General features: G+C 41.7%; 2 protein-coding genes across 6 annotated transcripts in view; one reads left to right on the top strand and one right to left on the bottom strand.

Moving 5' to 3' along the window:
- The window catches only part of GLT8D2 (glycosyltransferase 8 domain containing 2), a gene marked incomplete at its 3' end in the record, with an annotated part of 56,982 nt that extends 49,448 nt beyond the window's left edge, over positions 1–7,534 (bottom strand). The window contains exons 1-2 of one of the 4 annotated variants that reach the window (XM_079937167.1): positions 7,437–7,534; positions 4,340–4,391 (exon numbers count right to left, since the gene is read on the bottom strand). Of the gene's footprint in view, positions 1–4,339; positions 4,480–6,703; positions 6,992–7,436 lie in introns of those variants that run through there. The other 3 variants (XM_079937165.1, XM_079937164.1, XM_079937166.1) reach the window with 3 other exon arrangements.
- HCFC2 (host cell factor C2) overlaps positions 6,985–15,744 on the top strand; it is a 47,317-nt gene continuing 38,557 nt past the window's right edge. For both annotated transcript variants that reach the window (XM_079937156.1, XM_079937155.1), the window contains exons 1-3: positions 6,985–7,753; positions 9,190–9,338; positions 10,810–10,970. In XM_079937156.1, the coding sequence (XP_079793282.1) occupies positions 7,591–7,753; positions 9,190–9,338; positions 10,810–10,970 (473 nt within the window). In that variant the 5' untranslated portion in view covers positions 6,985–7,590. The remainder of the gene's footprint in view (positions 7,754–9,189; positions 9,339–10,809; positions 10,971–15,744) is intronic.

The following is a 15,744-nucleotide window of genomic DNA, read 5'->3' as shown; positions in this document are numbered from 1 at the left end:
GGGCAGAGCAAGAACACAGGAGAAGCCTCAGTCCCGATGGCACCAGGAGTCACCAGAGCAGCCTAAGCTGACTACTTACGGAGCATCTAACCGTGTGAGGAAAATAAACCTGGATGCAGTTAAGTTACTTTGCTTAGGTTTCGGTTATCTGCCTGAACACAGTCCTATGTGATCTATATGCATTTTCGATTTGTGCTATCATTAGTCAACACAATGTATATCTGAGTCATTATTATTCCATGTTTATTTCTTATTAGTTGAAAGCCAAATGTTCATCATTTCTTACCCAATGGGCCTGCCTTGGCTGAGTGTATTACTTTGTAGATAAGTAGGTAAGATAAACTCTATTAAGGCTGATAAATGTGACTGGAAGGAAGGGAAGCAGCATTGTGCAGCAGCAGTGAATCACTGCACTGGGTCAGGCTGACAAGCCTCTATTTATTGCCTCTGTCTCCCTGGGCTGGGCTCCAGGATCATCCACATGGGGCAGGAAATACAACTATGGGGGCCTCAATTCCCCCTCTTTGGCTGGTGGGGCTCAGTGATGGGTCATCTCCTTGTCCAGAGCTTAGCTGCTCTGGCTCTTGCCTGCTACCCCCTGAGCTGCAGCAATCGCTCCTGCACCTGACTCTCTGCACACAGGGTCCCTTTCTCCCACGTGAGATGACTGCTTTTCCTCCCTGGCTTTTGTGCCAGCTCCTTCCTCTGGTAATTGGTGTAGGCTCTACCTGGCCTGGGGTCCTGCCTCGTTCTGGCCAGCTGCCCTCTCCAGGCCTTGGCCGCAGCTCTCGCCATGGCTGGAGCCCTGTGATCTGGGAGCAGACCTCTCAGACACCATCTGCTTCCTCCGTCTCAGGAACAGTGCCTGCCTAGGCTCTCTGCTGTTGAGCTCTGCCTACCTGCTGGCACTCCTCAAAACCCCTTCTCAGACTGCTGCCAATAAGCCCTTGGCCTGAGTTCTCAACTGAGATTAAGGCATCCGTTGGACACGGCCATTTTACACTCCTGGCTGAAAACACTGCACTGTCTGCCACCTCCCAGCACCAGCCCCTCCCTCTCGGACTGACTCCTCAGTGGCCCGTAGTGGCTCAGGAGGGGTAGAAACAGTAGTAATATAATGAAAATGATAGAAGTTAAACAATCTATGACTTACTAAATGCTAACCACGTGCTAGGCATTTCATAAGCGCAGCACTGTCCTTGCTCTGCGTGGCATCAGCACCAATTTCAGTCACCACAGTGTAGTTTAATAACATCAGTCCCCCTACAACACAGTTCAAATCTGTTACCACAGTATATCAACTGAGTAATTGGATAATTACTAACTTTGCTGCTAGCTTTTCAGTCCACAAAATTACTACGCTGATAACAGAGCCACATCAATGATGAGTGACCAATCGTGTCACTTCTTTGACAGTCTGTCCTTGATTGGTCACTGGATAGCTGTTATTCGGCTTATGTACAGACAGCAAAGCATGTAGTTGTGTTGCTTCGTTAATTCCCAGTGAGAAACCCATGTGACATCTACAAAAATGGATAATAGAATTGGCCAACAAAGAGAAACGTTAGCAAAGAAACAAAAAATGATAATAGTGGGAGTGACATTCAAATCAAAGGTAAATGAAGTTAGAGAAGAAATTAGTTGGCCGTGGGATGATACTGTTGCTATTCAACTCTAGCTATGCAGCCAGAAAAATCTAGTAAGGGTGATTTTACGAACATAAATAAGGAAAGTGGTTGTGATGAGAGGGATGGAGATGTTCCAGAGGAAATGACATGGGCAAAAAAATTCATATTAGAGGAACTCTCAAAGGTTATTTTATGATGTTAAAAGTGCAAAGGATAAAATATGGGAAGCTGATCCAAACTTAGAAAGGAGTATGACCATTTTCCAAGGCACAGAAAAGATGCTCACTCCTTACAGTAAGTTATATGGCAAGAAGGTTAAACACTGCTCAGCTGCTCTTGGTAAGTTTTATACCAAAACCAAAACCAAAACAAACCCTAAATATTTAATTTTCATCTTCAATATGTCCAATGTTTTAAATTACAGTAGAACAAATAAACATTAAGTTTACTATTAAGTCTACTATGTTTTTCATTTCTTTAGACATTTAAAACTAACAGTAAGAGAACTTTAAATTTTTTTTTTTTTTTTTTTTTTTTTTTTTGCGGTACGCGGGCCTCTCACTGTTGTGGCCCCTCCCACTGCGGAGCACAGGCTCCGGACGCGCAGGCTCAGCGGCCATGGCTCACGGGCCCAGCCGCTCCGCGGCATGTGGGATCTTCCCGGACCGGGGCACAAACCCGTGTCCCCTGCAACGGCAGACGGACTCTCAACCACTGCGCCACCAGGGAAGCCCGAGAACTTTAAATATTTTGACAAAAATTTTTAAAGATCATGAACAAAACAACTGTAATTTTTCCCATTAGTAATTAAGATCGCTTTGCAGGGTTTCAGCTTCCATGGCCATTTTCACAGAACTGCACTCTCATGCAAAGCAAGGACAGCCTGTACTTTGCATATATTATCTCAGTTGATCTTCAAAATAACCTTAAGAAATAGATGCTATTACAATCCCCATTTTATAGACAAAGCATCTGAAGCTCAAAAAAATAAATAATTTGACCAAGACCACACAGCTAGTAAACGGCTATGCCTATTGAATTCTAAATCCCGTGATCTTAACCTCTATGCTATACTAAGATTCCAGGTAAATGATGGTGTTTGATATGGGGGAGCAGGAGTGAAGGAGAGAAAGTGGTGACAGATGAAGGCATCTTCTCTAATGTAACTTCAAAAGGCTAGAGCAGTGCTGTCCAATGAGCTTTCTGTTTTTTAATATATTTTTATAGAATATAAACAATTATATAATCTATGCAATAGACATATATTCAACCCCAGTCCATGTGTAAATCTTCATGTACTTCTGAATCCATCTTTTCTTGATCCTCTAGGATCTTGCTCAGTCAAGTTTCAACCTGCCCTGAGACAGGCCTACTTGGTTAACTCACCAATTCTCATTTCCAACCTTCTTCTCCCTTGCCTGCTTCTCATTACTGAGGCTAAAAACAAACAAACAAAAACACTTTCCTAGACTCCTATAGCCACCCTCCTGCAAGAAGACCCCCACGGTCTGCTCTTCTCTTCTTTCTTTGTGATAGAACCTTGACTATTACCCGAGCACTTGGCCATTCTAAATAAAAACTACATTTCACAAACTTCCTTCAACTAGCTGTGGCCTTGTGACTAAATACTGGCATATGGGATGTAAGCAGAAATACCATGTACAATTCCAGAATGTGTTCTGGAGAGGGGAACATTCCTTTCCCCTACTCTTTCCTGCTGGCTGGAGTGTAGATGCAATAGCTAGAGCTGGAGCAGCCATCTTGGATCATGAGCTGGAAGGACGAATTCCAATCTACAAAGTCTACAAATTCCTGAAGATGCGGTGAAATAGAGCTGCCATGCTGGCTTTGGACCGCCATTTCCAAAGTTCATTTAGATGGGAGAAACATAAACTTTTAAAGCCTATTTCTGTCACTATAGCTAATGTAATCTTAATATACCAAATGTCCCAGTTCTGGCCAGTGAAACCTAAGAGCAAGTATGCTGGGTGGCTTCTGGGCAAGATGCTTTTCCTCCCTGTAAAATGAAAGCCCTATTTCCCCATCCTGGCTGTCCTCCTGCTTCATGCCTTTGGGCATGGTTGTATGGGGACACAATGTCCAAAGGTACAACGACCTTCTTTTGACCATAAAGGAAAAGTCAAGAGAAATTCAGAACTGCTACCTGGAACCGTAACACCACTGAACTGCCAAATTAACCCTAGACCTACCTACCCCAGATTTCTTGTGCAAGATAATTAAGTGCCTTATCATTTAGCCACACTGTGTCAGATATTCTGCTACTTGTAACAAAAAGCATTTCCAAATGACATATTCTTTTGCTATGATTTAAATGTCTGTGTCCCCCTCCAAATTCATATGTTGAGATCCTCACCCCCAAGGTGATGGTGTTAGGAGGTAGGGTCTTTGGTATTTTGGTGCTTAGGTCATAAGAGTGGAGCCCTCATGAATGGGATTAACGCCCTTATAAGAGACCCCAGAGAGCTCCTTCATCCCTTTCACCAGGTAAGGATACAGTGAGAAGTCAACAGTCTGAAACCTACAAGAGTATCTTCAGCAGAATCTGACCATGCTGGCACCCTGATCTTGGACTTTCAGTCTCCAGAACTGTGAGAAGTAAATTTTGGTTGTTTATAAACCACCCAGCCTCTAGTATTGTGTTACAGCAGCCTAAGCAGACTAAGACATCTCTATTGCTTCTTCAGTCTTACCTTTTCAACTGAATCCTTCTTCTGAGCCCACAGTCATGTTCCAAGTCTCATCCTTGGAAAAGAATGAGAAAAGCTTGCTCTGTACACAGCCATTTCTCCCCTCCAGCCACTGTTTTTTCTTTCCTTCTGGGGGCAAGTGTCTGTAAAAAGCAGGCTATACATGTTATCTGTGCGTCCTCACTTGTTATTCATTCTTCGATCTTCTGTGGCTTCCCTCCTCCCACTCCACTGAGTATTTTAATCTAGGCCATTAATAACCTCTTAGTTTGCAGACGTTGCTTCTTTGTCTTTTTCTTTTCTGACCTCTCTATGGCTCTTGGCTTTGATAACCACTTCCACTCTGTGAAAGCCCCTTAGCCTGTGGCTTCTTTGACATCGCCCTCACCCAGTTCCCTTTTGACTTCTCTCGCTATTCGTTCCCCATTTCGTTCACGAGAGCCTCCTGCTGTCTTTACCTCTTAAAAGTTGGTTTCTTCAGGGCGCTATTCTGCCTCATTCTTCTCTTCCCCTTCTACACTCACCTCCTAGGTGGTAACTTCCATTCTTAAAGTTTCAAAGATTGAAGGTAGCTTTCCTGAGAATTGGGGACCTAATCTAGACTCCTCACTTAAGCAGCGTTGAGTCCAAGGTGCTCTGGTAAAATATCTTTCCCATTGGATTAAGCATCCTGTCATGTATTGAACTGTGTCCCCCCCCAAAAAACAGATATGTTTAAGTTCTAACCTGTGATTGTGACCTTATTTGAACATAAGGCCTTTGCAGATGTAAACAAGTTAAGGTGAGGCCATTAGGTGGGCCCTCGTCTGATATGACTGGTGAACTTATAAGAAGAGAAGAAACACAGACACACAGGGACAACACCATATGATGATGGAGGCAGAGGTTGGAGTGATGCTGCTACAAGCCACGGAAGGCCTAGGATTGACGGCCACCACCAGAAGCCAGAAAGAGGCAAGGAAGTATTCTTCCCTACAGGTTTCAGAGGGATCATGTCCCTGATTTTGGATTTCTACACTCTAGAACTGTGAGACAACAAATTTCTGTTGTTTTAATCCACCTGGTTTGTGGTACTTTGTTACAGCAGTCTTAGGAAACTAATACAGACCTCCACCACTGTCCTGAAGCTCCTTATCTAAGCAACCAGTTATCACTTGTAATCTCCTTTGTCTTAACATTTTGCCTTCATCTCTCCCTAGTTCAGAGATTTGCAGACTTTCGAATATCATACACCAGTTTTGATTTTTTTTAATTTGAATATCAACATTGGGTTTGCAACTTTTAATTTTACCCTTAGTCTTTTGCTACAAGGACATTAAAAAAAACAAAACAAAACAAAAAAAACTACCACCCACTTACAGTATCAGTCATAAAAGTTAGGACATTTTAACACTAAACTCTCAGAATAAAATATAATTCTTTAAATAAAGTATTTAAAGTTTTATGAAAAACTCATGGCTCTACCCCAACTTTTCCAGTATTGTTTCAGATACCTAAAAACTTTATAACTGAAACATTTAAGAGCCCATGTTATGTATGTGACCAAGAAAAATATCAGTACATAAATATTCATAGCTTTCTTTCTTTGTTTCCAGCCACCTTCCTATTACAATTCCAAATTCTCTTTGACCATATTATGAAACTGGGGAATTAATCAGTGACAGGAAGAACTTGAAAAGCAGGAGCTGGAAAGAATAGTAAGAATTCCTTTTTAAAAGGGAGAGAATTACCTCTCAAAAGGCAGTTTAGATGAACGAGAAGGTGGGAGAGGCATGGTTAGGTTTGAGGGAATTGGGGGAGGAGAGATGAGCTAGGCATACGAGAGAAATTGAAAGTAGTAAGATGAGGGAAATGAAATTTTAGGAAATTTGGCCTACATTATGTGTATTCCCTCTTTGATACCGTCTTTAGAGTGTGAGGTAGGGATTTAAATTGCTTTCATTCCCCGCCCCGACCTCTGCCGCTGGACTTGTATCTCTTTGAGTGTGATTCTGTGTAGGACCAGATCACAAAGCAGCCCGGACTTAACAGGGTTACTTATGACTGTATTCACAGTAAGTATGGTATAGTGGTTAGGGGTTGGGGCTCTGGAATCAGAAGCTCTGCGTTTGAATACTGGCCCTAATTCTGCTGTGTGCCCATGAGAAAACTACTTTACTTTTCTGTGCCTCATTTCCCCATCCACGAAAGGGAAATAACAGTACCCACTTCACTGGATTGTTAGGAGAATCACAAATTAATTCATATAAGGCAAGGAGGACAGTGCTTGTCAATGAAAGACCCTCAAATGTTAGATAGTAATAAAAGATAAATCTATATATAACCTCCCACCTGCTTAAACAAAACAAAACAACTTTCGCGGCTCACCGTTCCTAAACTTCTTGGCATGTCACCCTCCAAATCTGATCTGCCTGACTTGCCTTTGCAGGCTTAGCTCCGACATTCCCTCCGGTGTTCCCAGCCGCGAGTGGCACGCAGCGCTCGCGGCCTCTCCACCATGGTCCAGACTGCCCCCCTCCCCCAGCCTTCAGGGGCATCCTCTACGCCCAGGCTCTCTGCGCGCAGTCACGCCCTCGGCGGAGATGGACTTCCCTCTCCTCTCCCCGCGCTCCTGGCACTTCAAAACCTATACGAGAGCTTTTCCCTTGCTGTGTTGTCATTGTTTAAAGCATCTGTCCCCAACCTTTTTGGCACCAGGGACGGGCTTCGTGGAAGCCAATTTTTCCACGGAATGGGGGGCGGGAATAGTTCAGGCGAAGAGGAAGCCTCGCTCACCTCCTGCTCAGCCCCTGCTGTGTGGCCCCTTTCCTAACAGGCCCGGACAGGTTGCGGTCTGCGGCCTGGGGGTTGGGGACCCCTGTTTTAAAAGGTCTGACTCGCACATCCTAGATGCTCAAAGTGGCCATAAAGGAAAACGCTGTATCTTCTCCCACAAATAAAAAACTGGAGGCTCTGTTTGAGGAGGGGAGACTGGTCGGTAGGAAATTTCCTTCCACCCTAAAATCCCTTGTCCAGGGTGCCAACACCAGCCACGTCACCCGGGGGGGGTGGGGCTCCCTTGCCAGGACCCCCTCTGCTCCCCGCAGCCCTCCATCCTCACCCTGGACGCCCGCGGTCACGTGACCATCACCCTCCTCCGTGGGGTTCCCCTCCTCCCGCGTGCACAGCTGGAGGCGGGTCCCAGCCCTCCTCCCGGAGCAGCGGCGCCGGAGCAGGCGCGGTGCATTGTGGACAGAGGGGCGGGGGTTGGGAAGATGGCGGCTCCCAGCCTCCTCAACTGGAGGCGGGTTTCCTCCTTCACGGGGCCGGTCCCCCGCGCCCGGCACGGACACCGCGCGGTGGCCATCCGGGAGCTGATGATCATCTTTGGAGGGGGCAACGAGGGCATCGCCGACGAGCTGCACGTCTACAACACGGGTAGGCGCGGCGGCGGTTCTTCGGCCCCGCCTGTGGGAGCCGCGGAGGGGGAGGGGAGACGAGGCGGCGGCCGCGGCCCTGACAGCTGTCACCGCCGGGTCACTGCCTCCTCCGGCGGGCGGCGGGGAGCGAGTCTCGGCCGGGTGGCCCCAATCCCGCAGCGTCCCGGGCCGTAGCTCCGTTTCTCCGGGATTGCCGGGGCGGAACCGGCCCCCGTGCGGGGCGCGCCGGCCCTCGGGCAGGCGGTCCCGGACCCCCCCGCCCCAGCCCCAGCCCTGCTGGCGGACGTAGGCGAGAGAGACTGTTTCCATCCGCCTGGGCCTCTTCCCGAAGTCTCGCCCACTCCGGGGCCCCGAGATCCCTCCCTGTCAAAACCCACCTCCAAACCAGAGCTCCTCCGGGCCTTTCCCGTCTTTGCCTGCCTGCCTTCTTTAGGAGGAAGAGAATATAGGGGAGATGAGGAGGGAAAACGAGAGGCCTTCTGGTACTTTCACCCCAAATACAGCCCCGTACCTGGCAGTTGTTAGTCAAGATTCTTACTCCGTTGGTAGCGCTCTTCACTGGCGGGGAAGTGGCTCGTGGGTGATACCGATGCCTGTCTGCATGGTTGGGTGTGTGTGCCCAAGCTCAGCCGTTCAGCGCTCGGGGAGGACTGTCGCCTTGAGCGCCGCTGCACATCAGAAATGCCCCCGGCCGCGGAGGCCCTGACTTTGAGTACCTCCGTGGAACAGAAAGGAGGTTGCAATTTCATTTTTCCCACTTGTCAATGCGCCAGCAGTCCTAAGGAAGCTCTTTTCTTGGTGTAAGGCTAATTAATGAGTTTGAAGTCTATGTCGTGATCAATAACTTTTCTTTGACCAAACAACTTAATTATAGTGGTCATTTAGAAATTAATAAAATGGTGGAGTAGGGGAAACTTTATTTTTTCACCTTCTCCTCCTCCTGGCACCCCAGCATAAAAAAGTCAAAAAGTTAGTCGACAATTTGGTAGACTGTAAAAACCTTGGGTGTGGAATAAGTTAGACCTGGTTTGAATTTTGCTCTGCCAGTTGCTCAAGGATCAACCCTAAAGTTACTGAACCTAAGTGTCAGAGTTTTCACTTGTAAAATAGAGGATGATGCTCCCCAAGTAGGGTTTTTGTTGAGAAATTAAGTGATATAGATCAGGGTTTTCAACAGCAGCATGATTGACATTTGAACCGGATAATTTTGTTTGTTTTAGGGGCTGTCCTATATCCCCAGCCTTTTACCCACTAGTTGCCAGTAACACCCTCCTCCTGCAGTTCTGACAACTGAAATTTTTTTGTTTGTCCCTGGGTGGGCAAGACCATTCCCAATTAAGAACCACTGATATAAATGATTCATATAAAAGTACAGACTCATAGTTTGTGATAACTGTTTATTATAATTGGTTTTAATTTTATTTTGGCAACTAGTTACAAATCAGTGGTTCCTGCCAGCTGTTAGAGGAGACATCCCTCCAGGCTGTGCTGCCCATGGATTTGTCTGTGATGGTACCAGAATATTAGTATTTGGGGGAATGGTTGAATACGGAAGATACAGCAATGAGTTATATGAGTTACAAGTAAGTATATTTCAAATTTATTATCTCAACCTGAAATTTTAATGATATTGCTCATAATTCTTTGAAAGATTGCAAAATGTTTCATTAACATGCTTAAAATAGTGTGAGCTTCGCATTTCATAGCTTCAAAGAAAACATTTCCACTTCACTAAAAAGCCAAAGTTTCCTTTTTTTCTTTTTTTTTTTTTTTGCCCGCGCCGTGTGGCATGTGGGATGTGGGATCTTAGTTCCCTGACCAGGGATCAAACCCGTGTCCCCTGCATTGGGAGCGCGGAGTCTTATCCGCTGGACCACCAGGGAAGTCCCAAAGCCAAAGTTTCTAGTGTAAGTCTTTTTCCAATACCCAGTGCAACATTTGTAACATTAAGATACCTGTTACTTAGTCTCAGTTGTACAAGTTATATGTTTGAGCTTTTGTATCCTTGCGCAGTCTTTCTTTAACTTTAGCCTGCAGCAGAAGCACCTGGAGGGTTTGTGAAAACACAGATTGCTGGGCCCCGCCCTTAGAGTTTCTGAATCAGTATTCTCTACAGAGAATTTGCATTCCTTCTGAGTTTCCACCTGCTCCTGCTGGTCTCCAGACCGTACGTTTTTGAAAACTTCTGCCTTAGTTACAGAAATTGTTACCCTCATGCTAATAATCACTTTTTTCCCCTTTCTGGCAGTACATACAAAAGGGGTAACAGTTTCAAATAGCCTTTCTAGATTTTACTCTCTAATAAACCAGACGCAGAGCCCTCTGTGACAGCCCTAACTGACTTTTATTCCTGAACTGTATATTCCCACTTCTGTGATCATAAGGATATCTGGTAATTGGCAGATGTAGGTGAATTATGCCTATTTACAAGCAGTCCATTTAAAAATTTTTTCAAAAATAGTTTTAGATAAAGAAAGCATCCATGGCTAGAGAATAAGTTTTGGAGTTTGGTTTGTTAAGTGATCTTTATGTTGGAGTTCCCTGGTGGTCCAGTGGTTAAGACTCCGCACTTCCACTGCAGGGGGCACAGGTTCGATCCCTGTTTGGGGAACTAAGATCTCAGATGCCATGCAGCGGCCAAGAAAAAAAAAACTTTTTAATGAGCTTTATGTTTATTTAAAGGTTAAAATATATACCATCCATGGATTACCTAATTTCAAAAAGTGAGAGTACATAAATTACATTTAATCTTAAAGCTATAAATAATGTTGAATTTTTCATTTGGAAAATATTTTATAACTGTTAGTGTTTATTATTATAAGCTTAGTTTGCCATTGTGGAAAGCTGTGAATATGGAAGATTAGACTGAATTTCTATTGGAACACTCATTTTAATTCCTGAAGTTATCTGGTTAACTTGTCATTTGTCCCAAAAGTAGCTTATTGAAGTCTTCTGATCGGATTCAGATTAAAATGTATTGGTATGATGTTACACTATTGACAGTATAGGAGCACTTTCCTGATTTTGTCTGAGAGTATTTATGCTCTTTTTTAGGCAAGTCGTTGGTTATGGAAAAAAGTGAAACCGTATCCTCCTTCTTCTGGTTTACCTCCTTGTCCTCGGCTGGGACATAGCTTCTCTTTATATGGTAACAAATGCTATTTGTTTGGTGGCCTGGCAAATGAAAGTGAAGATTCAAACAATAATGTTCCCAGGTATGCCAACACTTTTTCAGACCAAATGTTTATTTTACGATTTAGATCAAGAACATTTCATTTCTTCCATCTTTAATTATCAAAAGTGATGAAGCTTAGCCATTTTCAATTAAACCTAACAGTGAACAAATTTGTGTCCATTTTGTGTTTTCCTTAAGTCCCTGGAGTATATCTGTTTTCAAAACTGCCTTTTCCGATCAGAAATCATCTTATTAAATTGATATTAATATAACTGCTTGTGGCAATATATTTGTATATGTTGAGCCATAATGAATTTTAGTTGTCATAAGCGATAATGAAAAGTAATAAATGGATATTTTCAAATTATATTTCTCTGAGAGTTAGTGACAAAAATCTGAATATAGAATGAAGGCTATCATTTCCATTTTTCTCATAGGAAGCTGTTAAGAGTGGTTCACACAAGCAAGTACTTTCAGAACCAATTCTCTCCTCCTTTTTCCAAACAGAATTAATCACTGCCTCTTTTCTTTTTGCATAATGTTTTGATCACATGGTCATTATAGCATTCAGGATTTGGAGGTTTAGAATCCAAAAGGCTATTTTCTGATTCACTGCTTACCGTGTATGTGTCCTTTAGTGGAAGTAATCTAAGCCTGTTTTCCTTCACTGTGAAATGGGAGTGATTAAATACCTACCTTTCAGTGTCATTGTGATTGCTAAATAAGATTATTGGAATAATTTTCAAAAGACTTTCAAGTTGCCATCAGCAATATCAGTAGTTGTCATCGCCATTATAATGTGTCTTTTTACCTACATTAGACTGATAATAGAGTTAGCTTTTTTTTTCCTCCAGACTTTAAAAAATAACATATACTAAAACTACATGGAAAAATTGGAAACTGGAGAAAAGGAAAAGAATTTATACCACCACACTAATCCAGATACTTTTACTTTTAGCCCATGTCTTTTTTTCATTTTCCATTAAACAATTTTTTTTAGGTACAGACTTGTAAAATTCAAGAAACTAAAAAGTATACGAAGTTCTTTCTCATAGCATCACTGTTCCCCAGCATAGGCAAGAACACATAATTCAGTTTGATGTGTATCTTTTGGAACCTTTTTCATGTAACACATTGTATTAGCTTTTGTTGTGTTAAGGGTAAGCTTCTCAAGTTTATGCTGCTAGAGGGAATAACTAGATACATGTGATACTTTTTAAAACCTTGATTAAAGCTAGCACATTCATTTCTGTTGACATTCCATTGGTCAGAGAAAGCCCTAAAGCCAAGACCTGAGTCATGATGCAAGGATACATGTTCTGCTTTCTGGGAGAGGGGACTTGGGAACCTTAATCTGATTCTACGCAGACATGTATTTTTTTATACAAGTGAGGTCTTTCTTCTTGCTTTATGACTTTGGCTGTTTACTTGTTTGGGTTTTTTGTTTGTTTTTTACTTTTAACAATATATCTTTACATGGCAGTAGATATGGATTGACCTATTTTTTAAAGGCTGAAAAGTAGTCTGAATTATGCAAATTATTTAACCATTCCCCTACAGATGGACATTTAAATATTTCCATTATTTTGCTATTACAGTTTTTGCACATGTATAAATATTTTTGTAGGATTGATACTTATAAATGGAATTGGGGGGGGAGGGTGTTGGTCAAAGGGTACATTTAAGTTTGTTTAGGTACCCCTGAATCAACCTCCAAAGAGATGGAAGTATTTTATACTCCTAATAACTGTGTACGAGAGTGCCTTATACCCTCAGCAATACTGAATCATCTCACTCTTCTTAGTTTTTGCCAACATAATTGGTGAAATACATTTCATGGGTTTATCTTGATTTATTTTTCAACTAGGAATGAGCTTGATTAACAATGCTTATTGGATATTTACAATTACTTTTTTGAAATTGTCTGTTCAGGTCCTTGTTTATTTTTCTATTTTAAAAAGTTGAAGTATATATTATATACCATAAAATTCATCCTTTTTATATGTACAATTCCATGATTTTTAGTAATTTACAGTGTTGTGTAACCATCACCACAATCCAGTTCTAGAACATTTCTATCACTCCAAAAGAAACTTCTTATTCATTTGCAGTCAGTCTGCATTCCCATACCAATCCCCAGGCAACTACCAGTCTACTTTCTGTCTCCGTAGATTAGCCTTTTCTGAACATTTCGTACAAATGTGCTTTTGTGCATTTATCTTCTTTCACTCAGCATAATGTTCTTAAGGTTCAACCATGTTGTAGCATGTATCAAATATTTCTTCCTTTTACTGATGCATAATACTCCATTGTATTGATATATCACATTTTGTTTATCTGTTCATCAGTTGGTAGACGTTTGGATTGTTTCCAGTTTTGGGCTTTTATGAATAATGCTGTTATGATCATTTGCATACAGGTCTTTCTATGGACATGTATTCATTACTCTTGATTAGATACCTAGTAATAGAATTGCTGAGTCATGTGGGAAATTTATACTTCTTAAGTACTACCAAACTGTTTTCCAAAGTGACTACCATCTTATCTTCCCACCAGCAATGTATAAGTGTTCCAAATTTTCCACATCCTTGTTAACACTTGTTATTGTCTGTCTTTTTTTTTACAGCCAACCTAGTGGGTATAAGGTGGTATCTTATTATGGTTTTAATTTGCATTTCCCTAATGACCAGTGATGTTGAGCTTCTTTTCATGAGCTTTTTAGCCATTCATATATCTTGTTTGATGAAATTTCTATTCAAATCTCTGTTCATTTGTTAGATACACTTGACCAACAGGCACAAAAAAAGATGCTGAACATTGCTAATTATTAGAGAAATGCAGATCAAAACTGCAATCAGGTACCACCTCACACCAGTCAGAATGGCCATCATTAAAAAGTCTACAAATAGGGCTTCCCTGGTGGCGCAGTGGTTGGGAGTCCGCCTGCCGATGCAGGGGACACGGGTTCGTGCTCCAGTCTGGGAAGATCCCACGTGCCGTGGAGCGGCTGGGCCCATGGGCCATGGCCGTTGAGCCTGCGCATCCAGAGCCTGTGCTCTGCAGCGGGAGAGGCCACAACAGTGAGAGGCCCACATACCGCAAAAAAAAAAAAAAAAAAGTCTACAAATAATAAATGCTGGAGAGGGTGTGGAAAAAAGGGAACCCTCCTACACTGTTGGTGGGAATGTAAATTGCTGCAGCCACTCTGGAAAACAGTATGGAGGTTTCACAAAAAACTAAAAATAGAGTTGTCATATGGTCCAGCAGTCCCATTCCTGGGCATATATCTGGAACAAACCATAATTCGAAAAGATACGTACATGCCTGTGTTCATAGCTGCACTATTCACAGTAGCCAAGACATGGAAACAACCTAAATGTCCAAAGACAGATGAATGGATAAAGAAGATGTGGTACACATATACAATGGAATACTACATAGCCATAAAAAAAGAATGAAATAATGCCATTTGCAGCAACATGGATGGACTTAGAGATTATCATACTAAGTGAAGTAAGTCAGAAAGAGAAAGACAAATACCACATGAGATCACTTATATGTGGAATCTAAAATATGACACAAATGAACTGATCTATGAAACAGAAAGAGACTCACAGACATAGAGAACAGACTTGTGGTTGCCAAGGGTGGGGGTGTGGGGGAGAGATGGATTGGGAGTGTGAGATTAGCAGATGCAAACTATTATATAGAGAATGGATAAACAACAAGGTTCTACTGTATAGCACAGGGAACTATATTCCATATCCTGTGATAAACCATAATGAAAAGAATATGAAAAAAATGTATATATTTATATGTATAACTGAATCACTTTGCTGTACAGCAGAAATTAACGTAACATTGTAAATCAACTATACTTCAATAAAATAAATCTAAAAATAAAATTTAGTTGCTTGTATTCTTATTATTGAATTATAAGTGTTCTTTATATATTCTGCATACAGGTTTTTTAAAAAATCAAATATGTGATTTGCAAATATTTTCTTCCCATCTGTAGCTTGTCTTTTTATTTTCTTAATGGTATCTTTTGAAGCACAAAGATTTTAATTTTGATAAGTTCAGTTTATCCATTTTTTCTTTTATGGGTCATGCTTTTAGCATCCTTTTTAAGAACTCTTTGCGTGTCTCAAGGTTACAAAGCTTTGTTCCTCTATTTTCTTCTAAAAGTTCTGTAGTTATATCTGTGATTCATTTTGAGGTAATTTTTATGCCTGGGTAAAGTAAGTGTCTAAATTCATTCTTTTACATGTAGATATCCAGTTTTCCCAACACCTTTCATTGAAAAGACTATCCTTTTCCCACTGTATTGTTTTGGCACCTTTATTGAAAATGAATTGACCGTAAATGTAAGGATTTATTTATGGACTCTCAATTCTGTTCCACTGGCCTTATGCCAGTACCACACTGTTTGGATTACTGTAGCTTTATATTATGTTTTGAAATAGGAAGATATAAGTTCTCAAATTTTATTACTCTTTTTTCAAGAATGTTTTAGCTATTCTGAGTCCTTTACGTTTCTCTATAAATTTTAGGATCAACTTGCCAATTTCTGCAAAAAGGTCTTCTGGGATTTTGATAGGGATTGTGTTGACTATATAGATCAATTTGTGGACAGTTGCTATCTTATTAGTATTGAGTCTTCCAATCTATGAACATGGAATGTCTCTACATTTATTTAGATCTTCTTTATTGTCAGTCAGCGATATTTTGAGGTTTTCAATGTACAAATCTTGCTCTTATTTTGTTAAATTTATTTCTAACTTTTTATTCTTTTTGATGACATTGTGAATAGA

Source organism: Stenella coeruleoalba, assembly GCF_951394435.1.
Source record: "Stenella coeruleoalba genome assembly, chromosome: 11".
NCBI classification, from domain to species: Eukaryota; Metazoa; Chordata; class Mammalia; order Artiodactyla; family Delphinidae; genus Stenella; species Stenella coeruleoalba.
The sequence above is the reverse complement of the archived record's forward strand: the minus strand, read 5'-3'. Positions and strand labels throughout refer to the sequence as shown.